The sequence below is a fragment of the Microtus oregoni genome, unplaced genomic scaffold (assembly GCF_018167655.1).
Source record: "Microtus oregoni isolate MIOR12 unplaced genomic scaffold, Mior012 000044F_ref0000062, whole genome shotgun sequence".
NCBI lineage: Eukaryota > Metazoa > Chordata > Mammalia > Rodentia > Cricetidae > Microtus > Microtus oregoni.
Window position 1 is genome coordinate 9,279,210 of NW_024543218.1, and position 26,489 is coordinate 9,305,698.

Sequence of the window (26,489 nt, forward strand, 5' to 3'; positions counted from 1 at the left end):
AGATCACACCAGTGAAAAACAACCACATCTGCCCTAGATCACACCAGTGAAAAACAACCACATCTGCTCTAGGTTACACCAGTAAAAAACTACCACATCTGCTCTAGGTTACACCAGTGAAAAACGACCACATCTGCCCTAGGTTACACCAGTGAAAAACAACCACATCCGCTCTAGGTTACACCAGTGAAAAACGACCACATCTGCCCTAGGTTACACCAGTGAAAAACGACCACATCTGCTCTAGGTTACACCAGTGAAAACGACCACATCTGCTCTAGGTTACACCAGTGAAAAACTGAACTGATTTCACTTATATCAGTAATTATGAGCATAAATTTTTGTTTTGTTTTGTTTTCAAGACAGGATCTTTCTCTGTGTAAAAGCTCTGACTGTCCAGGAACTCACTCTGTAGACCAGACTGGCCTCAAACTCGCAAAGATCCACCTGCCTTTGCCTCCAAGTTCTGCCATGTCCAGGTCCATAAGCATAATGTATCTTCAAAAAATTTTTAATATTGTATAATAACAAAGCATTGGTAGAGGAAGATATCAAAAGATGCAATATCCAAACCAAAAAGCCTTAACATAATGAAAAATATTATCAGTCTGAAAGTAAAAAATTATCATCACTAAAGATAAAGACACTAATAATGTATGATCCAGGAAGCTCTTCCTGCATAAAGGGGATTTGGGGCTAAATGGAGACAAATCTGAACTTCATAAAAAAAAAATGTCCTGTTTTTTTAACTGCCTTCGAAATAGTCTGTTTTATTTTCTTGGAATTAAGAAGACTATTTCTCTTGCAAATCTCTCTATTTATAGTTGTCTGACATTGGCACATATGTGCAATCCACCAAGAATTTTAGCCACTTTAAAGATCTTTTATTATTTTGGCTGGAGAAAGGGCCTTAGTGTATATTCTACAGCGAAGAGAAGGGTGAGATTCCAAGAACACGTTTGCTTGCTTTGGAAGTCTAACAGCTGAACAGTTTGGGAGGTTTGGAAGCTCAGAAGCGAGAAGTAAAAGGGTAAACCACCAACTCACAGGAGACAGACACAGCTGGAAAATCCAGCTCATGGCTGGTAAAGCAAGGCCCACGCACATCAAACAGGGTCAGGCCAGGCTCGTCCCTGCCCTGCTCTGAGGCTGCTCTGGCGCGTTATCCATCTGCCCATTAAGCACAACTGGATTCTCTTAAGAATGTATGCAGTTGGCAGTTTTAAATGTGCAGTAAATACAAAGGCACCGGCGAAGTCACCTTTATTTACCTAGATCAGTAACTGTGGGCATAATTCTTTGGGTTGTTTTGTTTTGTTTTTGAGACAGGGCCTCCCTCTGTGTAACAGCCCTGGCTGTCCTGGAAATATAAAAGGAACATCCCTGCCATGCTTCCGTGAACCCTACTTCAGAGAATTTAGAAATTACCCAATTTTATACTCTTGAACTTTGCTTGAATATTTTATGCAATTCCATGTTTAGCCTCCAGAGTGTATTTTTTAAATGACCTGCTAGCTAGTCATACTATATGTGCATAAAGCATCAACTAGGAGGCGAAGTAATGTTGGGGGAAGCAGCTTCTGCTGTGTACATTTCTGTTTGGGGACTCTACTGTTCTTGTCATTATCTGATGTGGGTCAGTAAGATTTAGATAAGCACCTCCTCCCGAAACAGAAAGATTATCTTTTCCACTCTCTTATGTTTGAACTTGATTTAACATTACCTAATAAAACAATACAGTGTAAGAGTAGTTTAGAGATTTACTTTTCTTGGCCAGCTTAGAAATACGATGAAGGTAAGAACACTGTCGGTACACTAGGGGGAGCAGTTGAGTCAAGCCAGATCTTAAAGCCATCCTCTTGCCACATTTTCACTGTTGATGATTTTTGTTATAATTCTATTTACTTCAAAGTAGCAGTTTTAATTTATCTAGTGCCTGGAGACTCCCTTTCATAATATTTTCAAAGAAATTATTCTCTGCATCATGATTGACTTTGGGGGTGTGGTGTTTATTGGGGTGACCAGCTCTAAACCAGACATTTTGGAATCTCATCCTCTCTTAATTCGGAAATGGGCTGGGCTGTGATTGCCAGATGTCTGTCTCTGTGGATTCGGGGACATCAATAGAAGGATGCGTAGAGTAGTTCCTTGCCATGTTCATTTCTCTTGAAAATGTCCCCTTCAACATGTGAGCACGTGGGTCTCTTGTTTGACCTTGGACCCAGAAGGCTCCCCTGCTTGCTAAAGGAAGCTCAGAGAAGTTTCTGTGTGCGTTTGTTCTCGTAATAATGAATCATTAGTTCAACTCCTCAAAGGGACTGTGTGAGAATTTGTTAGGCAGATCCAGCCAACCCCTTGACACCTAGGAGTTTGCAGATGGGGAGTCCAGAAAACAAAGGGAGGAGGGCCAAAAAGAAGGATGCTATGTGGGTCCTGGCAGGTGTCCTAGAACCGCATAAAAGGTAGAATTAAGATATATGTAAACACACAGTTGGGGCAGTTTCCATGATGAAGAGAAACAGCTAATGGGTTTGCCAATTACTGATGAGTAACAGCAGTATAAAAGCAGGGGAGAGGCGAACGATCAATGGATTGAGAAACCCCAGCTTGGCGTGTGTTCCCCGGGGAGTGTTGTGGACCCAGCAGTCCAGTTGTCGTGCGGACGTAGACATAGCCGGGCTCTGCTTATTCTTGGCACATCTTTGTAGAGAAAGAGCGCTTCCAAATGTCTTTCGGGCCAGGCCTCACGCAGCAGACCGAGGCTGGAGTGCTGGGGCAAAGAAGTGTGAGCAGCTCCCTGTACAGTCTGCCAGCTCATGCCTCCTTTCCGCCATGACCGGAGAGTCTTGTGGGGGAGGAAGGGGAGGGAGGTTGGACTCACAACAACTGAGTTCAAGGGTCCAACTCTGCCGCCCACCCACTCACTTCCTGTGAGTGAAACTCCTTACCTGTTCACAAGTCCTCTCCGCCCTAAGGGACTTACCCTTTATTTTGCATTGTAGCCAGATTTCTTGTCTGTCTGTCTGTCTCTCTCCCCCCCCCCCCCTTTTTTTTTTTCAAAAATCCATTGAATTAACTGCTCCTATGGTGGTCAAGAGCAGGCCTCATGCTGTTTGCTTTCTGCCAGGTGGCAGGTTTTGTTCTTCTGACGGGCAGGAAATAGCCATCTTCTCTCTTGCTAATTGGCAGTACGTGCCAGGCTTGGGAGTTGGCAACAGTCATTGTTTTTTCATCCTTTGGATTATGTGTTGGCCTCTTCATCCAGAAGTCCACAGGCCTCTGGTGAGGTTAATGCCGCCCGTCTGCTGGGCAGCTCGTTAAGTAGGAAACCCAGCAGCATTTCTGAAGCAGCCCCGAGCTCCCAGGGGCAGGAGGATTGCCAGGAGAGGCCTTTCCTGAACTGTGCCCTGAGGAGACTCCAGCAGGGTGGTTCTGCTTCTGCCAGAGCGAGGTGGGCATTCGTGCTCCCTAGCCACAGTTGCGCAGGAGCATGGATGTATAAATGTTATCTCACACATCTGTGGGGAAGAGTTCTGAACGGATCCAGCTTGCTCCATTGCTTGGAGTTCCAGAAGGCAAAATCACATATGAACCAGTTTGGGCTCGCTCCTAGAAGACCTTGTGGAGAATTTTCTTTCAGGCTCATTCAGGATGTCAGCAGCTAAGTTTCTAGTGGGGCGAGAGCTAAGGCCTCTCGGTCCTTCCTTTTATCAGATGGGAGCATGGACAGCACCTTAAGACTTCCCTGCCTGCCTGTCCTATTGCTGCCTCCAGGTCTCACTGACTTTCCCTTCTGCCCCATCTCTTCTGGCTCCAGTGAGGGGGAAGTCCTCTGTTTCAAAACGTTTCTATTATTTGGTTGGAACCCGGAGGAGGCCCAGGTTTACCTCTCTGGTGTAAGCTGGGTAACTGGCCACAGTGGCGAGGTCTGTCTACCATGGAAGGAGCCTGTTGACAGGCTGGAGGAATTGCTAGTGAAGAAGACATCTTAGACGTCCTTTCTGTTTACAACGAGGGAGAGGATTCCCCATGTAATCATAAGCCCTGGGTGAAGCCGAGGAAACCCAGCCCTAGCCAGCTCAGATATAATCCACTTTGCCTGGTTCAGAGGAGATACGTTCAAAATTATGCACGGGGAAGGAATCACTGTCTCTCCTTAGCAGAGAGTTTTAAAAGAGATTATACTCAGGAAGCCTGATAATAGCTGAAAGTTTGACTTGACATTTTTAAACCCACTGTCGGAATCATTAGAATGTATGGTTTGGGAACTCAACTTCAATTTAATTTGAATTTACTTAATTGATAGGTCAAGCGCCACTGTAGTTAGTGGCTACCATGTTGAGCAACACAGCTGCAAATCTATATATGAAATACTCATTTGTTAAATGCATTCCAGGCTTATACAAGCATGAATATTATGTCTAAAAGACATTGCATTTTGTACCTAAATGTCTGGACAGCTTTCTCCACCACCCCCCTCCCCCCCCCCCCCGCCATCTTTCTCTTGTAAACACTCTGAGAAGACAGCAGCTCCAGAGTCTCCAATAAGTGCAATAAATCTGCAGGGGAAATAGTATCAAAGACAATCAGGAAGATAGCCCCCCCCCCACCTCTTCCTACTGCAGGTGCCTTTCTGCTACCCCCACCCAGCCTCTGCCTATTACCGGCTTCCCTTCCCTCCTGTGTCCCCCCTCCCTCTCTCCCTCCCTCCCTTTCTCCCTCCCCTGTTGAAAACTGGTAGGGGTTAGACACACAGCTCTCTCCCCTTTTTGAACTCCCTGAAGAATTCACCTCTCAGCTCTTGTTCTGATTCCCTTGATCTTCCTTCGCCATGCTCAGAAAATATGGCAGAAGCCAGCTTCCTGCTCACCACAGAGGAAATGCTGTTGAAGAGGGCTCCGTTTTCCAAATGAACCCCTGAATCAAGTGCCAGGTCCCTCCCACTGTGCCCTCTGGATACATATGTATGTATGTGAGCTTCGGAAGGCCGGGAATTGCCACTTTTATAATGTCACACATAAACAAAAATGCAGCAGATTTCAAAAATTACTTATTTAGATGCTCCTATAATTTATTCCTTCCCTCAACACTTATTGGCATAAGTGATTAGGAAATGTTTATGAATTTAGTGAATACTCTGACTCAAATGATAAAGAACATGGAGAAAGATGATTTTAAAGACGAGTGTTGTAGTCACTGGCACCCCTGCACACCTCTTCTCTAGTTGGCCATGATGGAACACGGCATCCCCCACCGGGGCCTTTCTGTGGGAGTCCCACTGGGCTCACCTCCCACTGCAGTGGGAAGATGGTTACTTGACTACTCATGCTGGTGAAGGTACTAGTGTCTGCGTGCACATGGTGCTCCTACTCCATGAGAGGATACGGTCAACAGCTGTCATTAATACTACTAACCAAGAGGAAGCAGAAAAGAGGAAGGAAGCTGCACAGGTTTTCGCACACATGGCAAGAAAATGCCTGGAGCCAAGATCATACTTGGTGTCCTCTGTCCTCCATGAGCCTCGTGACTTTAGGAAGCTCACTAGCCTCTCTGATCTCTGCTGCTACAGAGTTGAGTATGAATCGCCCAATACCTTAGCAGCCCTAGTCCCTTGTATCCCCTTACCTTCCATTATGCTTTTTAATACTCCTTGTGTTCCCCTACCAGTCAGTTTAACTTAGTTCCAAATAAAGCATTTTCTTGAAGATGGATCCTACTTTTATACAGGTCCCCAGGCAGCTAGAAGGTCCTTGCCCCTTCCCAGGGGCACATGCTGAACTGCCTGCGCACCATTTTGTTCTTCTTGTAAATACTTGTTGGGAAATGAGATTTTATCTCCCCCAACAGTTTCTTCCTAAGAGTGATATGTTAACAAATAGCATTGTACATAATTAATGAAAAACTCGGATTTATCCTAAATCTTGAAACACATCTTTTAGACAGTTTTCCCAATTAGACTAAAAGAAACACACATCCAGACCGCTGTTACCAAGTTCACATGCCTAGAAGTAGACTTTTGCTATGGTACCCTGAACACACGAAAGGATGGGCGACCTCAGTCAGATGTAGAGGTTCTGGGTGTCTTCACTCGGTCTGTTATTTCAGCCTTGAAACCGAAAATAATTGTCTTTGTTTCAAATGCAGAGAGTCTCTTGTCTTTGTTTCAAATGCAGACTTGTCTCTTGCAACACAAATAATGGCTGGGAGCATGGTTTCACTGCCTCTGTCATCACTGCAGAGGCGAGCAACGGGATTCCCAAGGCAACTGGCCTTTCTCTTCAGACACCGAGCCACGTCCACACCCTTAGGCGTCAATCCTGTGCTTGGTTTCTTCTATCACCACACTAATGACTTCATTAGTAGATTCCGTGTCTTTACCAACGACAAATGCCATATACACATATATTGCTTTCCGGCCCGTTCTGTTTTGCTTTGCTGAAGAGAATCTCTATATAATTTCACCATTAGGAGGATGTCAAAACAATCCTCTCTTCTCTCTCTCTCTCTCTCTCTCTCTCTCTCTCTCTCTGTGTGTGTGTGTGTGTGTGTGTGTGTGTTTGTATTCTGCAAACAGCATGTACATGGAAGGAGTCTAATGGGGAGGATTGGTGGCTGACGGCTGCCCCCCTCCCCGCATAACTACGCTGCTTATCTCTGTGTGTCTGTATATGGAATCTTTGCTAGTCCTCGGCCGCATTTAATCCCTGAAGACTTGATATACAAACATCATGCCAAACAGAGAACTTCCCTTAAATTATTCAAATCTCCCCATAAGTGACTTCCCACTCTTCCTGAAGGGAAAAACATTTGATCATAAATTCAATTAAATCAGCCATCATCTTTGTGATGTTTGTCCAGATAAATCCTTTAGTGGCTAAACTAATAACTACACCAGCTGTGGGGCACGGGAGGGAGGGGGAGGGGAGAAGGAGAAAGGGAGAAAGAGAGAGGAGAGAGAGAGAGCGCACTTCTATATGGAGTGACTGTTGGAGAAGAGTCCATTCAGAGTAAAGAGGAAGAACTGATCTTAGGTCAGATTTTAATCACTTTTTGCATATGGGCTTAAAAGCTGAGACATTGAAGGATGGATGGGATTATGTATGTTGCTTTAGATTTATTCCTTTTATGTGCACATTTGGAGCTGAGTTTCCACTTACTGAATTTCAGGTCAAAACAGACATTGATACTTTTGGAGACGTTGGTACACACTGTAAAGACATATCCACCATCCTCCTTGTCTTCTGCACCCTGTCCTTCCTGTTTAAAACAATAGCAGAAATGGCTGTCACCATGCTTGCAAGTTTCTTAAGAAAAATGCCGTGGGACTGTAGCGCTACTTAAGACTTCTCTTACGTATGTCAGCTGAAAATGCAAGGATTTTTAAGCTTTACAATATATGTTGATTGCTTCTCGTGTTGTTCCTAAAAGCTTGAAGACGTGTGGACACAAGCATGCTAACCCGCTTTCTCTTTCTTTACAAAGGAGTCCAGTTAGTTTGGCTCCAGCTGAGGCTGGTGTGTGTCCATACGGCCTGCAGAGGGCGGCATGTTCTGATGAAACAAAGCCAAACCCAGTCAAGCTACAGGGTGACTAGGGAGTTATCTCTATAAAATAAGAGATAAATGGCTATGTTTTTTTTTTTCACTAACAAAACGGTTAAAATGTCTCCAGTAAAGAATCCAGATGATTGCTTGCTTAGATTGTCTGCCCTTGTTGATGAATTGGTGTCGGTGGATAATGGGTATTTTCAGGGATGGACTCAGCTATTGCTTTAGAGGCTCCTCGAGGATCCCACCAGGTCTTAAGTGCTTGCCTCTGCGCAGGACTAAGCACATCACATCCTTTACAGATGGGATTAGTACAGATAGCACTGCCCATTTGTCTGTCATCTTTTGTCACCCTGGCTAAAGTTTACAATTGGAGTAAAATTACGCCTAGATTTCCTAAGAAGTCTACTGTCCCACATCCATCACTGTGAGGCTGTGACCACCAAAAGAATCCCATTGTCCCTAAATAGGAAATTTAGGAAGCCGTTTTGTCGACTGTGGACCTTAGAACAGAGCCTCTTCCCTTGTCAGCCCACACATCTGCAGGGTGAATCCCTAACCCAGGGCCGTGCTCTCTGCTACCTGCCAAGGTCTTTGTTTTCTTAACCCCGGCTCCACTGTTCATCAGTAGAGCCAGGCTAGGACAGTGGAGGAACTACCCAGTTCCTTTGAGGAAATTTGGAAATGTCTAGAAGTTACATCAAATATTTAAGGAGCTAGAATGGTCCTGATGCACTGATGAGAATCCTGGAGGTTTTCATTGTCATGTGGAAGTCACTAGCCACACGTGACTATGAGTTAGAAGGTGGCTGCTGCCGTTGATCTGAGGATTTTGTGAGATGCAGTTGTTGTTAATTTCAGTATTTGTGAGTAGCGAGAAGGGCAGCTCCGTGGATGCTAGACCACAGCATAACTTCTGATCGGCTCTTAGCAAGTGTTTAGCAGACTATATTAGGTGGTGGGCTAAATTCTTGAGCAGGAAAACTACTACCCAGGTTTTTATTTCCACACTTATTAATGTCTCACATAGCTGCAGACTAATCCAAATCACTGACTCTGCCCCAGGATGTAGTTTCCCTCAGATCATCTAAGAGATTTTCATAATTCAGATTCTTCAATTTTGTTGAATATTGGACGCATTTCTCTTGGGTATCTGGGACAGAGTTTCAGAGCGCGGATCCTAGCCACACTGACTCTGGGGTTGCTGACTGGTTTGCACCTAAGCTTTATCACCTGCTTGTGTCTAGACTTCCAAGGGTAAAAACAGGACTTACTGAATGTGAGAAAATGTGTGTAGACATTTGGCACACATTAGCGAGTTTTGTAAGTTGGTTGTGCGCTTATGTATAAACAGCTGTTCACAGTGGCTATGCAGGAGGCCTGCTTGTGTCTGATTCTGATATAATATCAATGTTCTTTTCAAAATTTTTGTGAGTTCCCAAGTAATCATATAACATTTTTTCTCTCACATTTGAAAATGCTTGAGTCTCTTTACAGAAGATGAGAAAGTGCATCTCTCCAGTTCTCTACCTTGTGCTGATACTGTTGGCCCCAGGACAGACCTTTCACGCTATGGTGTGTAGTGTGCCACTTCCCCTGCCTCACGAATAGCACATGCCTAGCAAGTCAGGCTTTCCTTCAGACACTGCCCCAGCGTAGTCTGTGCCCCTGTCTAATCCCTGTGTGTGTGGGTCCTGTGCCCTCAGTTTCTCAGCCTCCTCCTTAGGACAGGAATGCAAGGTCGGTTCTTGTGAGATTCTTGTTCAGTAAAATCTGTGCCTCCCCTTTCACAAGACATGACAGAGTGAGGTAAGGCACTGGAGGACCCCTGTGTTTATGCAGTAATGGCCTTGCAGATCGGCCTTCCCTGGGCAAAGCCAGATACCGACACTTTTAAGCTTGGCAGGTTTTCTGCTCATAACAAAGATTATCTGCAGAAAAATCATTTTGTGGGAGTCTCTGTGATGTAACAAGCACTTCTATGTTGGGAACAGCGTTTTGCAAACGCCAGCACTTTAGGAACTTGATATTAATAGCGCAGTCAGGTGAGGGTTCATGAAGTAAGAAACTAAATAGACCAAGATTTTGACACCAGTGGGACAAAGGCACCAGTTCTTCATGTCTCATCATAGGGTAGGGTTAGAATAGGCTCTGTAGATATGGTGCCAAAATGCACACCTTCAAGGTGCAGCCCCATCTTGGTTTTTATTGTTTTGGGGGTGGCTGTAAAAAAATAAAGGCATTTCTACACAGAACTACTGAACTCCATTTTTTTATTGTTTGAGAATTTCACGTGTGCACATAACATGTTTTAACAAAATCTGTGCCCCATTTCCTGCCCTTTAGTTTCTCTCCATCTCCCCTACCACTTTGTGCTCCCAACTTTATGTAATATTTATATATACATTTATTCCTACCTCAGCCCTCCTGATTTTGTTTTCAGTTTTGTATTTCATGTTTGTTTGTTTTGTGTGTGTGTGTGTGTGTGTGTGTGTGTGTGTGTGTGTGTATGTGCATGCATGCAGAGGTCAGAAAATAACTTGTGAGGATTGATTTTCTGGCACCAGCAGAGTCCCAGGGATAGAGCTCAGGTCATCAGGTTTGGTTGCAAACAAGCATCTTTGTCTGCTGAGCCATCTTGCTAGACCTCTGTGTTTGTTTCGTCTTGTCTTGGTGGGTTTTTGTTTAGTTTGTTTTTTTTTAATCTGGGGGTTGTGTTGTGATTTTTTTCCATATTAATTGTAAATTGTCCAGTGAGTTGGCTCCTGCAAATTACTTCTAGGGAAATATTATGTTTTGAGAAAAATGCTCCAGCCCTGAAATCCTCTTCTTTATTTTATTTTATTTTTTTTAATTATTTTTGTTTCTACTTTGTAACTATAATTTTTTTAGATTTATTTATTTATTATGTATACAACATTCTGCCTTCATGTATGCCCACATGCCAGAAGAGGGCGCCAGATCTCATTACAGATGGTTGTGAGCCACCATGTGGTTGCTGGGAATTGAACTCAGGACCTCTGGAAGAGCAGCCAGTTTTCTTAACCACTCAGCCATCTCTCCAGCCCCTGAAATCCTCTTCTTATATTGCTTGAGGAACCAGTTGAATTTTTACATCTATAAATACAGTGGAGAGTAGCAGTCCTATAGCATGCAGACCAACAGCTGCTTGGCTCGTGGTGGGAGGCTGGCTCGCACGTAACTGCACCTCATTGCACAAGGAAGGCTTTGTCTGCAGCACCTCGCTTAATTCTGGAAACAGCTTTCAAGTGTTTTCCTCACGGACACGTCTAAGCCCCTTTTACAAATTTTATTTTTCTGTCTTCAATTATTTTATAGCCCCAAGAACAGATTTCTAATGACTTTCTCATTTACTGTGTTAGATATGGCAGAGCTGAGGCATGTAAGATCCTGACCATGGGTTCAGAGTATAAGACAATGTACAAAAAAGAAAATCTCGGTGGCCAAGTTATAACATTTTATTTAAGTGACTTATTTTTTTTTTAAAGAAATTGAACATTTTTATACTTACCTGGTATGATCAGAGAGGTGGTTTTCCCAGGGTGAGGCTTATCCATTGCATTCTAGATGTGTTGACCCCTGCAAGATCCCCAAATGCAGGAAGCTCAACTACTGCATAATTTGTGGTAGTGGAGGAGGTGAACTTTTTGTGTTTTTGGTGTTTCCCATTGAACTACGTTTTTATTAACACCACTGCCAGGACTACAGCTCTTCTTCAAAAACATCAATTTTAAGGAGGTGGAGGAGAACTCAGCCCATTTCATTACTGTGCGTGGTCCTGGAAAATGGTAAATCATATGTGCACACACACATACACACATACACACACACCCACACAATAAGGGAGTATGTTGGAAGCCATAATGTTGCAAGGGAGAGGACCTGCTTGTTCGTCCCAGCGGCCCAGTTAGCTTAGCCCTGAAATAACCACACAGAAACTGTATTAATTAAAACACTGTTTGGCTCATTAGCTCTAACTTCTTATTGGTTAACTCTTACATCTCAGTTTAACCCATTTTTATTAATCTGTGTATTGTCACGCGGCAGTGGCTTACTGGGAAAGATTCAGCATGTCTGATTCTGACGGCTCCATGGTGTCTCTCCCCTCTGCTTTCTTCCTCCCAGAATTCAATCTGTCTTCTCTGCCTACAGTTTTGCCCTGTAAGGCCAAGCCAGTTTCTTTATTAATTAACCAATGAAAACAACATATAGACAAAAGGACCTCCTACACCACCGTGATTATGTCATGGCACATTTAATTAGTTGTACTTATCACTATCTGCATGTATTTGAGAATATTCAGGAAGGTTCCTGCTCTCCTAGATGTGACCTTCTGGAGCAGTGATTCTCAACTTATGAGTCACGACCCCTTTGGGTTTACATTCAGATGTCCAGTATGCCAGATATTTACATTACAATTCAGAACAGTAGCAAAATTACAGTTATGAAGTAGTAACAAAATAATTTTATGGCTGGGGTCACCACAACATGAGGAACTGTATTAAAGGGTCTCAGATTAGGAAGGTTGGGAACCACTGCTCTAGAATAACAAACAGTAATAAGATAAGGTGATGTCGGAGGGGGATTGGTACAGTCAGGCAGACAGGCGGTGTGATTAGAAAGAATCACACTGGCTGGCTGCCACGTGAGGAAGGCACCGGTCGCAGGGCACAACACATGGACTCAGTAGATGCTGTTGAAGAAGGGAAGTGACCATAGAGAGCTACAGGAGTAGATAGGGGACGCGGGTCAGTGAAGAGAGCCAGCCACCGGTGGGAAGTGGCCTCAAGGACAATCGTTTGGGATTTTAGTTTACTCACCAAAAAGTCTTGGAAGTTATATTTTGTTTTAGTAATTTTCCTCTTTGGTGTTTCACTTAAAGAAATAAGTAAACGAAGACTGGTGGCCAAGAGTCTTATCACCATTTTTTAGATTAATGTTTGTAAAAAGACTTGGTCTTGGCCCATTCAGTTTGTTCATCATGAAAAGATGTCAGCCAACCTATCCTGGAGCGCACATGGTGGAAGGAGACAACTGACTCTTGAGAGTTGTTTGCTGACCCTACACCCCACCAAACAAATAAATAAAGCTGTAAGAAACATTTTTTAAAGACTTCACACTAACTTATCCAAATTAAGGGGATAGGTATATAGGTTTAATACCCCATAACTTATGAACCCAATTGAATATTATAAAGCATTGTTATGATAATATGTATAAAAACACAAAAGCAATTTCTCTTTAAGTTTCTAAAAATGACCAAAATAAGAAATTGTATGCACATTACCACAATAACTATTATAATGTCTTTGAACTATAAATAAATAAAATGTTAATTTACAGGATGAACATAGTTTTGTCATGGTGGTAGAATTCTGAGGGATTTAGTTTATAACTTCTAAAAATTATTATTTTTATTTTTGTCATTTTATAAGGACAGTATTTTTTAACTAGTATAGTGGTTTTGTTTAGGTGGATATCATGGGAAATAAATATTAGAAGTGGTTGATTGATACATGACTTTACTACTACTGATTTGGACGTTTACAGATACTCCAAATGGCAATTTCAGGGGCGACACACACACACACACACACACACACACACACACACACACTACAGAGAGAGACAGACATATAGACAGACAGACAGACAGAGAGATATTCTATTCACAATTAGCATTTGCGATGTATCTTTGGTGATTATCAAGGAAGTCAGCAGCCTCCATGTTGACTCTCAGTGACCCCATGGATCTTCTGATCTCCCCTGCCATTGTCCGTCCCACATCAGCAAGGCCTGGTCCTGGTGGCTAGTAGTATGCAGTGGAAGTTGACTGAATACTAATTCTGAGCTTAGGCTGTAAAAGACTTCACCTCCAGTGGACTCTGGCTTCTCCCCCCCCCCCCCCCCACTCTCTCTGTCTCTCTCTCTCCTCATTGGCTCTGGAGAAACTGGCTGCCATATCACATGACCAGACCATGGCCCCTGCCAATAGTCATGTAAATGAGGTTCACTGGGAATTGGACAGGACAAGCTTTCAGGCCATCAACTTGATCACAGCCTTCTAAGAGACTGAGTTTCAGCCGCCGGATAAACTGCCCCTAGATTTCCAACCCTCGGAAACTGTGTGACATAACAAATATTTGTTGTTGTATGTAATGAAATGCCTTCGGCAAACAAGGTGACAGTGTTTAAAGGGCGGAGCTACTTGTCTTCCGTGTCAACATACCGGCACTAATGTGTCTTGTACCTCGTGGGTTTTAGACTCCCCATGTTCTTTACTGTCTCGGGTTGTGTCAGGTCAGTGATGGAATAAACACGAAGAACGAGCCCTGTGGAGTATTAACTGCTATCAAGTCTCTCTCCTTTTGTCATGCCCTAGGATTCAGCAGGGTTGATATGAATTCACCATGCCTACTTTAAAGGACTGCCACAAAGCGGGGCTCCTGCCGGAATCAGGCTGTGGACGGGGATTTCCTTTCCCTCCGCTTGCCTTAAGCCAGTAAAAGGCATTAAGTGAAAAATCTGATATATTTGTTAGGGCGTTTATTGCATTACTGAGTTATATTTTCAGTTCTCAGTGAACGTTTTATTGAGAACATAAACTTTGAAGAGGTTTTGTTCAGGGTTAGAGAATCTTTTCTTCTCTTTTGGTGAAATAATACCCCACAAAACGAGGCCTTTCAGGAGCTATTTTGAGTCCTGTTTACAGCGGAAGGACACACTGTTCCCTTCCGGTGAGGCAGTTTCTGCCTTCAGAACCTCCTTTGCAGGTGAGATTTGTGACTTCGGGGCTTGAGAAGCAGCTACCATTGCTATGCACTCTTTACCTCAAGCAGACATGCCAGGAAGTAGGATGGTTTCTGCGGAGCCTCTTATGGTGGAAGTGTTCCTGAACCGCACAATCTGAGCTAAATATTTATAGCTGATCTATCTGAAACAGAAGCCATTTATAAAGCCCAATGCAGATTGATTATTTTTCACAAGTGAAGATTTAGTTTTGAACTCTTAGTTCCATCTTATCATCAAAAATAAGAATTATTCTCTTCAGATGGAGTCCTACTTTAATCAGCCCCTTGGAAGTCACAGAAATTGGCTAAACTGGTATAAATACCAAGAGCATCACATGGTTTCACGCGCACTGGTAATTTTTTTCTTCACTCTTGATTCCTTTAAGGGCTGGTGGGATGGGTGAAATAATAAGACATCTGTGATCAATGTAAGCAAGGTAAAGGTAGAAAATGTCAGTCTTTCCATCAACTCTGGGTGGTAGGAGAAAGCTGCTAATCCCTTACTTGTCTGGATGATGGGAAGTTGGGAGTCCCTTGATGTCCTTGAGAATGCCACCCGGGGTGAGGCCATGGAGTTATGGCGGTCTTGAGTTTTTGTCTCGATGTATAGGTGGTGGGTGACTCTAAGGAGACAGCATTGCCCAACAGTAGTCTGATGTATTTTGAAGAGGTGTTTAAAGAGCCAGGACTTGAACATAGAGTTTCTGTTGTTTAAACATGAATGTTTATTTTTTAAGTTCTTATGTCTGAGATGAAGATGAAACTCGGTAGGTATAATCTGCATCGATATGCTCAGTCTTTATCAGACGTTTGGACATTTCTCTTCTCAACGTGCCAGTCTTCTTTAGGCTAATGGCAGATTCTGGATTTCTCTTGCTCCCCATCTTCAAGGATGTGCAATCCAGCTAGCTTTGCAGTAGATGGGTGCATGGTGAATGGAGAGAAATGGAGGGCACTGTTTGATCTGTTCCTGGGAGGCAGGGTAAATTCTGTGGATCCCTCTGGCAAGCCAGTGCTAACTTTACTACCTCTACTTCAGAACCAGTTCTTCTCAGATCCAAGATTATGTAATGTTACAACCACAGCATTGGTAAATGTCTGTCCCGCTTCTCAGTCTTGTTTCTGAGGCATAAAATTACCCCATGCAAAGAAAAAAATTAGAGAAAATACTGCCTGCTATTGATGGCCCATGTCTAAGGCTGTTGTTTCTTTCTTCCCAAGATTAGAAATGTCAAGTAAAGAGAGAGAGAGAATGAGAGAGGCAGGGCAAGTTAAGAGGAATGCGGAACATTGACTATGATTTAAATAGCAGTATAGCATTATTTTTAGTGGCCTTAGAAGTATTTGCTTGAAGTTATTCATGATGCAAGATTCTCTTCACACACACACACACACACACACACACACACACACACACGCTCCAGATCCGCTAAGAATTATTTCTTATCATTTTAACTTAAGATTTTTCAGTTTCTAAAATTTCCCCCAAAGACTTCCTACAATGCTGGGCAGTGGTGGCACATGCCTTTAATCCCAGCACTCAGGAGGCAGAGGCAGGTGGATCTCTGTGAGTTCGAGGCCAGCCTGGTCTACAAGAGCTAGTTCCAGGACAGGTTCCAAAGCTACAGAGAAACCCTGTCTCAGAAAAAAAAAAAAGAATTCCTACAAACAGCAGTGTCTTTTTCTTTTCTCGAAATATGAATACATATTGGCCAGTAAGATGGCTGACTGGGGAAAAGGCTTTTTCTGCCAAACCGGGGGACCTGTGGAAGGAGGGACCTAACTCCCGCAGGTTATCTTCTATCCACCAACCATGTCCTAGGTCATCTTGGTACCGAGTACCTAACCTCCTCCTCCTCCACCAATCGATCACTGTTAAAAATGAACATGACGTGAACATCCCCACATAGCTACTAGGTTTCTCTGACCCTTAACGAGCATAGAGTCTTGCTGAGTACAGCGTCATCAACCTGATAGGTAGAATGTCTCCCATCAGTCAGAGGTAGACGGAGAGGTCAAGTGTACCACTGGGGAAATAAAATACTGTGCGGTAAAAGAGCAGCTCAAGTCAACTGCACATGGCCAGCTACTGAGCCTACACAGAGGAGACTTGAAAGAATTGATTTGGAAAGAGGAAGTGGGGCATGAGGAAACGTCAGCGTAGTGTTATTACCCAGGGATAAGGATGAGAAAGGTACAACTATAGACGACTTTACAGCAAGCTATCAGACTGTGGGGAGTGTGCATATGTATGCATATATGTATGTATATGTGGGCATGTGTGTCTACATGACAGTATGTTCTCTTTACTAACACTAGAAATTATCTGCAATGCTTCCTAAAGGCATTCTTTCAAACTCACAGGTGCATCAATAAGTGAAAATCTAGGAGAGCAAAGAATGAAGGAAAAAGTAGAGCAGAGTAATGAAGTTGCAATTTTCTTGGAGTCATTGTCTAAAGTTAGCCTGAGAAAGATAGGACATAGGGATTGACAGTTCCCACATAGAGTAAAGGCGCTCGACACACAGGAATGGGCTTCAGAAATAGAACCCAGCTTCAGCAATAGACTGCATTTTTTTTTCAATTTTTAAAAACAAACAAACCTGCTTCTAGAAAAGAGAAACTGCAAGAAAAAAATTTTTCAAGGCAGTTTTTCCTTTAGATAGAGATGAAAAACACAGGGTTTTTGCTTTGTTTTGTTTTGTTTGAGACAGGGTTTCTCTGTAGCTTTGGAGCCTGTTCTGGAACTAGCTCTTGTAGACCAGGCTGTCCTCAGACTACAGAGATCTGTCTGCCTCTGCCACTGAATGCTGGGATTAAAGGCATGTGCCACCACTCTCCTGAAAATTCCTATAGGGTTGTCATAAATTTACAAGACTTAAGGGTTTCAAAAGCCAGCAACAGGAATCTTTAAAGTCCCAGGGTTCTGTGGGAGTTCTGGGGGTCTTGAAAAGAGTCAAAGAAAATTGCCATGGAGAAACACATTCTCACTGGCTGCTCCCCAGCAACCCACTGTCCCAGCATGCCAGCATGAGCTCACAGACCAGAATTACAAACTATTAGAGAAAATCATTTGGACTAAGAATCAATAGCAAAAGAAACTGGATAATACTCTCTCAGGACTCACAACTTCAGTTATTGAGAATTGTCAGATATGTCCATATCTGACATATACATCTATCCAAAAACTATAATGAAAGAAAAGGCCAAATCTGAAAGCAGCCTGAGAGACCATAGAGTTGAACAGGAAAAACAATATATTAGATGCCAATAAGTGCCGAACCTTTTGGGATGAAAAGTGGTTCCGAAGTGATTACCTAGCCTGGAAAACAGGAAGCAACAGATGAAAAATATGGATGAGTGGATATAGACATTGAAAGTTTAGTGAGGTGGCATTGTCCAACAGTTACAAACAAGGAAAGAGGATTCTGAAAGGGTTAAACCTAGGGCAGATTTTCTAGAACTGATGGTTATGATGTTTAGAAGACAGTGAAAACTACGTTCATACATCAAGGTCATGTAAACAAATAGATAAAAAGTAAAGCAACCATGAGATTTTTTTAAAGGTAGCAAAGAATGACTGAACCATGAGATGGAAGGTGATTTAATAAAGTAATAAGCATAAAAACGTGGTAATATATCAACAAAAGCAATAATAGCATCAAATGTGCCCTTTTAAGAAAGTAGAAAATGAAAGCAAATATCAGACAATAATTGTAGTGTCATTAAAATTAGTGTATTCTGATTTCTTTTGAATTGTTTGTTAGGCAAGTAAAGATTACTCTAAACCTTAATTTGCAGTCAAATTTCGTCAGATTATATTCAAAGCTAAGGAATGTGAAGTTTCTTCTGATTCTTCTTTGATGGTAAAAGCTAGACTTTCCCAGAGAGGCCATTTGGTTGCTGTAGTTTGGGTGACGCTGAATCTTTTGGTTATGGGTTTGGAAAGTATCTGAAGGTCGACAAAAGTGCCATATAGAAATTTGTTATTATCTCACCAAAAAGCACCATTAGGTGGTCTAACTAGGACACCTGATAATAGAATTAAAGTCAGGAACAATCTTCACAAGAGTTCTGACTAGTTGGGTAAACCTGGCAGAATGTGTTCTCTGTTGCCCCATCCTTGGATTAAAGAATCAGTGCTGTGACCTATTAGAATTACACCTGTCGGGCTGGAGAGATGGCTCAGTGGTTAAGAGCATTGCCTGCTCTCCCAAAGGTCCTGAGTTCAATTCCCAGCAACCACGTGGTGGCTCACAACCATCTGTAATGATGTCTGGTTCCCTCTTCTGGCCTGCAGGCATACATGTAGACAGAATATTGTATACATAACAAATTTTAAAAAAAGCAGAATTACACCTGTCATCTCACAGAGACCCTAAAAGCCAGAAGAAACTGGACTGATATGCTGCAGACTCTAAGAGACTAGGGATGCCAGCCCAGACATCTCTGGTGATGGAAAACAAACCTTTTCATTACCAGAGATGGAGAAAAGAAGATATTTCATGTCAAAGTCAACTTAAACAATATCTATCTACAAGTCCAGCCCTACAGAAGATATAGAAGGAAAACTCTAAACCAAAGAGGTTAACTACACCTAGGAAAACATAAGCAATAAATAATCTCACACCAGAAAAACCCAAAGAAGGGACACACACACACACACACACACACACACACACACACACTACCACCAACAATGAAATAACAGAAATTAACAATCATTGGTCATTAATATCCCTCAATATCAATAAACTCAATTCCCCCAATTAAACATACATACACACACACACACACACACACACACACACACACACACACACACGCTAACAGAATGGATAAGAAAACAGAGCCAATCTATCTGCTACATACAAGAAACACACCTCAATGTCAAAGATAGATAGTACCTCAGAGTAAAGGGTTGGAAAATCTTTTTCCAAGAAAATGGACCCAAGAAACAAGCTATTCTAATATCTAACAAAATAGTCTTCAAACCAAAATTAATCGAAAGAGATAGAAAAGGAGATATATATATATCCTTTTCTATATATATGTATATGTATATATATATACATATATATATATATATCTTAATCATGTATCAAACCTCACATATTAATAGTGGGAGACTTCTGCACTCATTTCAATGGACATGTCATTCAGACAAAAACTAAACAGAGAAATAATGGAGCTAACAGACATTATGACTCAAATGGACTTAATAGACATCTACAGAACATTTCTCCCAAACACAAAAGAATATACCTTCTTCTCAGTACCTCATGGAAAATTCTCCAAAACTGACCACATACTTGGTAACAAAGCATGTCTCAATAGACACAAGAAAATTGAGCCTCTCAGGCCACCATGGGTTAAAGCTGGGTTTCAGGAACACCTGAAAACTCACGGAAACCAGACAATTCCTCACTGAATGACTACTGGGTTAAGGCATAAGTAAGAAAGAAATGAAAGACTTTCTAGAATTCAGTGAGTAGTAATGTGGAACATACGCACATTGATGGGACACAGCAGAAGTAGTGCTCAGAGGAACGGTCATAGCACTAAGTGTTTTCATTTAAAGGAAAGAGAGAGCTCGTACTTGTGACTTAACAGCACACCTGAATGTTCTCGAGCATAAAGAATCAAACACATCCAAGAAGAGCAAATGGCAGAAAATAACCTGAGAGCTGAAATCAGTGAAATAGAAACATGGAGAACTATACAAAGAATTACTGAAACAGAGTTATTTCTTTAAAAAAATCATCAAAATAGACAAACCCTTATCTAAAACTAAATGAAAATCAGAGAGAGAATATCCAAATTAACAAAATCAAAAATGAAAAGAGGAACATAGCAGACATGGTATGGTAGAAATCCAAAGAACTGTTACCTCATACTTAAAAACCTATATTCCACAAAATTGGGAAATCTAAAAGAAATGGATAATTTTCTCAACAGATAACACTTACCAAAGTTAAACCAAGATCAGAAAACCAATTTAAATAAACTTATAACCTCCAAAGAAATAGAAACAGCCATTAAAAGTCTCCCAACCAAAAATGCCGAGGACCAGACTGTTTCAGTGCAGAATTCTGCCAGAGTCCCAAAGAAGAGTTAATGCCAATATTCCTCAAATTATTCCACAAAATAGAAACAAAAAGAACATTGCAAATTCATTTTATGAGGCCACAGTCATTCTGATACTCAAACCATACAAAGTTTCAACAAAGTGAATTAAGGATCAATTTCCCTCAAGAACATTGGTGCAAAAATACTCAATAAAATATTCACAAGCAAACTGAATCCAAGAATATATCAAAACTTATCCACAATGATCAAATAGACTTCATCTCAGAGATGCAGGGATGGATCAGCACATAAAAATCTTTCAGTGCAATCTGCCATAAAAACAAACTGAGAAAAGAAAACACATGGTCATCTCATTAAATGCTGGAAAAGCCTTTGACAAAATCTAGCATCTCTTCATAATAAAAGTCTTGGAGAGATCATGGATTAAAGGACATGCCTAATCATAATAAAAGCAAAGTATAGCAAGCCTATAGCCAACTTCAAATTAAAATGGGGAGAAACTCAAAACAATTCCAGTAAAAATCAGGAACAAGACAAGGCTGTGTACGGTCTCCATATCTATTCAATATAGTACTTGAAGTTCTTGCGAAAGCAATAAGACAATTCATGGAGGTACAAATTGAAAATGAAGATGTTAAAGTATCTTTATTTGCAGGTGATATTATAGTATACATGAGAGACCCAAGAAATTCTACCAGGGAATTCCTACTGCTGATAAGCAGCTTCCAGCAAAGTCACTGGATGCAAGATTAAATCAAACAAACAAAAAAATCGGTACCTCTCCTATATACAAATGACCAACAGGTTTAGAAAGAAATCAGGAAAACAACACGATTCAAAAATAGTCACAAATAATAAAAAATGTCTTGGAATAACTTTAACCAAGCAAGTGAAAGACCTGTATAATAAAAACTTCAAGTCTTTGAAGAAGGAAATTGAGGAAGATATCAGAAGATGGAAAGCTCATGCATGCTCATGGATCTACGGTAGGATTAACATAGTAAAAATGACCATCATACTAAAGTAACCTGCAGTTTCAATGTAATCCCCATCAGAATTCTAACACAATTATTTACAGACATTGAAAGAACAGTACTTAACTTCATATGGAAAAACAAAAAACCCAGGATAACTAAAACAATATTATAAAATAAAAGAACTTCTAGAGGTATCATCATCCCTGATTTTAAGCTGTGCTGCAGAGCTGCAGTGTTACAAACCACGTGGTATTTGTATAAAAAACAGACACATTGATCAAAGGAATCAAATGGAATCCTGGATATAAATCTACACTGCTATGAACATTGGATTTTTTCTTTTTTTTTGGTTTTTCGAGACAGGGTTTCTATGTGGTTTTGGAGCCTGTCCTGGAACTAGCTCTTGTAGACCAGACTGGTCTCGAACTCACAGAGATCCGCCTGCCTCTGCCTCCCAAGTGCTGGGATTAAAGGCATGCAGAACATTGGATTTTTGATAAAGAAGCCAGACATTTTCCTTATCCTTTCATCTGTTGAGGGACATCTAGGTTGTTTCCAATTCTTGGCTATTATGAATATAACGACAATGCACATGTTTAAACAAGTATCCCTGTGGTCGGATGAACATTGGATTTTTGATAAAGAAGCCAGACATAGCCGGTGGAAAAGAAAGCATCATCAACAAATTGTGCTGGCCTAACTGAATGTCAGCATGTAGAAGAATACAAATTGACCATATCTGTCACCTTGCACAAAACTCAAGTCCAAGTGGACCAAACACTTCAACATAAAGCCAGATACTCTGAACCTTATAGAAGAGAAAGTAGGGAATAGCCTTGAACACATTGGCACAGGAGATGTATCCTGAACAGAACACCAATAGCAAAGGTATTAAGATCAACAATTAATATATGGAATCTCATGAAACTGAAGAGCTTCTGTAAGGCAAAGGACTCTACAGTCAGTAGGACCAAAGGGCAGCTATAAAATGGGAAAAGATTTTCACCAACTTCACAACTGACAGAGGGCTAATATTCAAACTATATGAAGAACTCAAGAAACTAGACATCAACAAACTAAATAATCCAGTTTTAAAATGGGGTACAGATCTAAAGAGAAAATTCTCAACAGAGGAATCTCAAATGGCACGGCCAAGCACCACTTAAAAAATGTTTGACCATCAGGAAACTTCAAATCAAAATGACTCTGAGATTCGATCTTAGACCTGTCAGAATGGCTAGTACTAATGACAGCTCATGCTGGCAAGGATGTAGACCAAAGGGAACACTCCTCCACTGCTGGTGGGAGTGAAAACATTTATAACTAATTTGGAAATCAATATGGCGGCTTCTCAGAGAACTGAGCATCAGTTTACCTCAAGACTCAGCTATACCACTCCTGATCATATGCCCAAAGGACATTCCATCCTATCACAAGGACACTTAAAGTCATTTTCATAGCAGCTCATCATACACAGTGAGTAAGCCCAAATGGAGCACCTATGGGCTGTGATAGGCAGTGTTGTGGGCCTAAAGCTTAACGGAATCCCAGATCAGCAAGTATATCTCCTTCCTGCCCAGCATGTAAGGTGTGCCTGTCATTTATATCAGCTGGCTCTCCTGAAACCAGGTAGTACTGTTTACATCTCTAAAGCTGTTCCCATGGCAAAATCTTGTCACTGTAGGAGCCATTCAGAGAGAGTAGGTGAATGAATGCTGAGCAGAATCACTGAGCTTCCATCATCACGTGAAACTGGGATTGTGGAATACAGACAATGGTCTAGACCTGCAATACTGAACATCTCTATGCCCCAAATACATGGGCACCCTCATATGTAAAAGAAGCACTTCTAAAGCTTAAGATTTTCACCAATCCCACATCAGACAGATGGCTGATCTCCAAAATATACAAAGAACTCAAGAAATTGGTCATCAAAAGAACAAATAATTCAATAAAAAAAAATGGGGTACAGACCTAAACAGAGAACTCTCAGCAGATGAATCTAAAATGGCTAAAAGACACTGAAGGAAATGCACAACATTCTTTGTCATCAGAGGAATGCAAATCAAGGTTCTATCTTACACCTTTAAGAATGACCAAGATCAAAAACACTGATGACAACTTATGCTGGAGAGGTTGAGGGGTAAAGGCAACACTTCTGCATTGCTGGTGGGTGTGCAAACTTGAATGGCCACTTTGGAAATCTGTATGGTATTTTCTCAGAAAATTAGGAAACAACCTACCTCAAGACCCAGCAATACTACTTTTGAGTATATACCCAAAGGATGCTCATACCACATGGACATATGATCAACTATGCTCATAGCAGCATTATTTGTCATAGGCGGAACCTGAAAACAACCTAAATGCCCCTTGACCAAAAATGGAAAAAGAAGATGTCGTACATTTACCCAATGGAGTATTACACAGCAGAAAAAAAATGACATCTTGAAATTTGTGGGCAAATGGATGGATCTTAAAAACATCATAGTGAGTGAGGTAACTCAGACCCAGAAAGAGAAATATAATATGTACTCACTCATAAGTGGCTTTTAGACAAAAAGCAAAGAAAAACCAGCCTACAATTCACAATCCCAAAGAACCTAGACAACAAAGAGGACCCTAAGAGAGACAGTGTTTTCTGAATAAATTGGCAGCATGGGGGTCATGGGAGAGGGCAGGAAGGGAGGGGAGTGAAAAAAAATATATAGCTCAGTAAAAATAATGAAAAAGATGAAAAATAAAAAGATTTCCTGTATTCAAAAGAAAACAAAACAAAAAGATACCTATTTAATTTGTACAAATTTGTGTCAGATCTCAAAATCAGATATGATTCCAGTTGGACTCTTTTTTATCAAAGCAACATAAAATTGATAGAAATGAAATGTTCACTGTGGTAATATTAATACATAAACAGTACTTTCGATATAATTGTGTCTTTATTGTGAAGTCTGTCTATTTCAGACTTAATATTTAGAAATAGTAATGGCAGCTTTGTAAGGGTGAGAAGGACTTGAGACAGGAAGATACAGTGTTGGTGACTTGGCCCATCTGTAAGGGGAAGAAGAAGGACCTTGAAAATGCCTCCTTTTCTTGTGGACTAATGTCTCTCAACAAAGACTCTAAAACCAGTTCACAGATCTATCAGTAAATGAAAGAAACAAAGAAACAGATGAGTAGCCATGCAACACTGGATCCATTCCTGAAGCCTTCAGATAGGAGAATTTAGTGAGGTCTCATGGACCATCCTGTGACTGAAGCGCATCACCTCCTTTCCCCTTCCACACCCGCTCCAGAGATACTTGAGTGCCCTTCTTGCACTAATTTTCCATGCTCAGTACCTTCCAGACTTTTAAAAATACTCCCAGGGTGGCTTGGCCCTGATCCTCCCCTGGCTGCCTCTGAGAGTCGGTGCAGTTAGCCCTGCTTGCAGAAATACAGCGACTCCTGGCTAAAATCCTTTGGAGAGCATGGATCGCTTCATTGAGCATTCCACCGCCATTTCCTACCTACTTTCCGCGCTGTCAAATGGGGTAGTTTCCTTGTTGGACTGTAATATGTGTGCGAATGGGAGCCGCGCCTGGGAACGTGCCTGACACATGCTCTCTTCTCTGTAAAGGGGGTATCGTCAGTGTTAGGTTAATTAGCCCTGTCTGATTGCCCCGACCAGCAGAATAGTTTCCATGGAAAGCAAAGCCGGGCCGACGGAGCATGGCTGCCGCACGTCGGAAAGCTTATACCACATCAAAGGCTTTGCTTCTAGCCTTCTCTCCAATAATCTGAAGAGACAGGGATCCTCTATCTACTGTTGTTTTAAAGGTCATCTTGAATTGATTCTGCCCCGTATCGTATAAGCATATCTATTTGTTAACCTGGATGCTTGTATCAGAATGGCTGACATTTTGGCAGGACACTTGCTTCAGTAATTTTGTATTTCAGGCAAGAAAATAGAAATTCTTAGAGGAAAAGTAATTTTAGTAACTAGAGAATTTAATAGCCGCTCTATTTTAATTCTCCCAGTTATTTGGTATTAATTTCCTATAAATGCGTCCATATGTGCAATGCTGTACAAAGATTCTATGAAGAAGTGTTGGCAACTATTTGATAAACTGTCTTCTCTAATTTTCTACTCCTGGACTTACTTTCATCCATTCTGAAATAATCAGTACTTTGCTTACAGTCAAAATATTTTCAGTCAACAATACTTAGGATATCTAGAGAAAAGGTCAGCGTGGAGTAACAGAGCCTGGAAGGATGCATCTGAGTTTGGTTGGTTTGTTTCAGCAGGTAATTTAAGTTGTTTTTCTGGTCAGGAACCAACTGAAGTATATAAAACATGCCATAAACCTGAGGTCCTATTTAGTGAATTTCTTCTTTGGTCTGATTTCTGTGTTTTTGCTTGTGTTTCTAGGCTCAGCTATGTAAATCATGCCGAAGATTTGGCTTCCAAGCTTCTACAGTGTTCCCCAAAGAACAGGCTATCTGCACAGGCCGCCTTGAGCCACGAGTATTTCAGCGATCTGCCCCCGCGGCTATGGGAGCTGACCGATAGTGAGTAGGGCCCATCTGCAGCGTCCAATCAGAGCACTTTGTCCTCAATATGTAGCTTGCATATAGACAGATGGCCTCATTCATGTGTACATAAGCATATTGCTATGGGGTTATGTATATATGTGTATGCGTTATGAGACTGTGTGCGCGTGTATGTATTATGAGTGTGTGTGTGTGTGTGTATGTGAGAGAGAGAGAGAGAGAGAGAGAGAATGTCATTGCTCAAGCCAGAAGGGGGATCATGTGTATATATATTTATTGGAGTCCTGCCATTCAATTGCTAGCTTACCAGACACAAAAAGAAAATGGATTCATTTTTTGCTATCTCTGCTCTGCAGTCTGCAGCTGCACGTCTTTGTATTTGATTATGTGTGTGTCCAAAAAATGATCTGAGCAGTCATAAAGGCAAAGGAAAATATGATTTACATATTTAGTGCTTTCTGTACACAGTGCTATTTTAACTGGCTGCAGTACACAGAGGAAAAATGATTCATTTCTGTTTGATTTTCAGA

The 26,489-nt window shown here is 41.5% G+C and overlaps 1 protein-coding gene and 1 pseudogene across 7 annotated transcripts in view; both read left to right on the forward strand.

The window, feature by feature from the left end:
- Positions 1–26,489, forward strand: part of LOC121434735 (cyclin-dependent kinase 14) — a 526,212-nt gene that overhangs the window by 416,265 nt on the left and 83,458 nt on the right. For all 7 annotated transcript variants that reach the window (XM_041633665.1, XM_041633666.1, XM_041633668.1 and 4 more), the window contains one exon: positions 25,838–25,977. In XM_041633665.1, coding sequence (XP_041489599.1) covers positions 25,838–25,977 — 140 coding nt within the window. The remainder of the gene's footprint in view (positions 1–25,837; positions 25,978–26,489) is intronic.
- On the forward strand, positions 11,072–11,226 carry LOC121434825 (annotated as a pseudogene).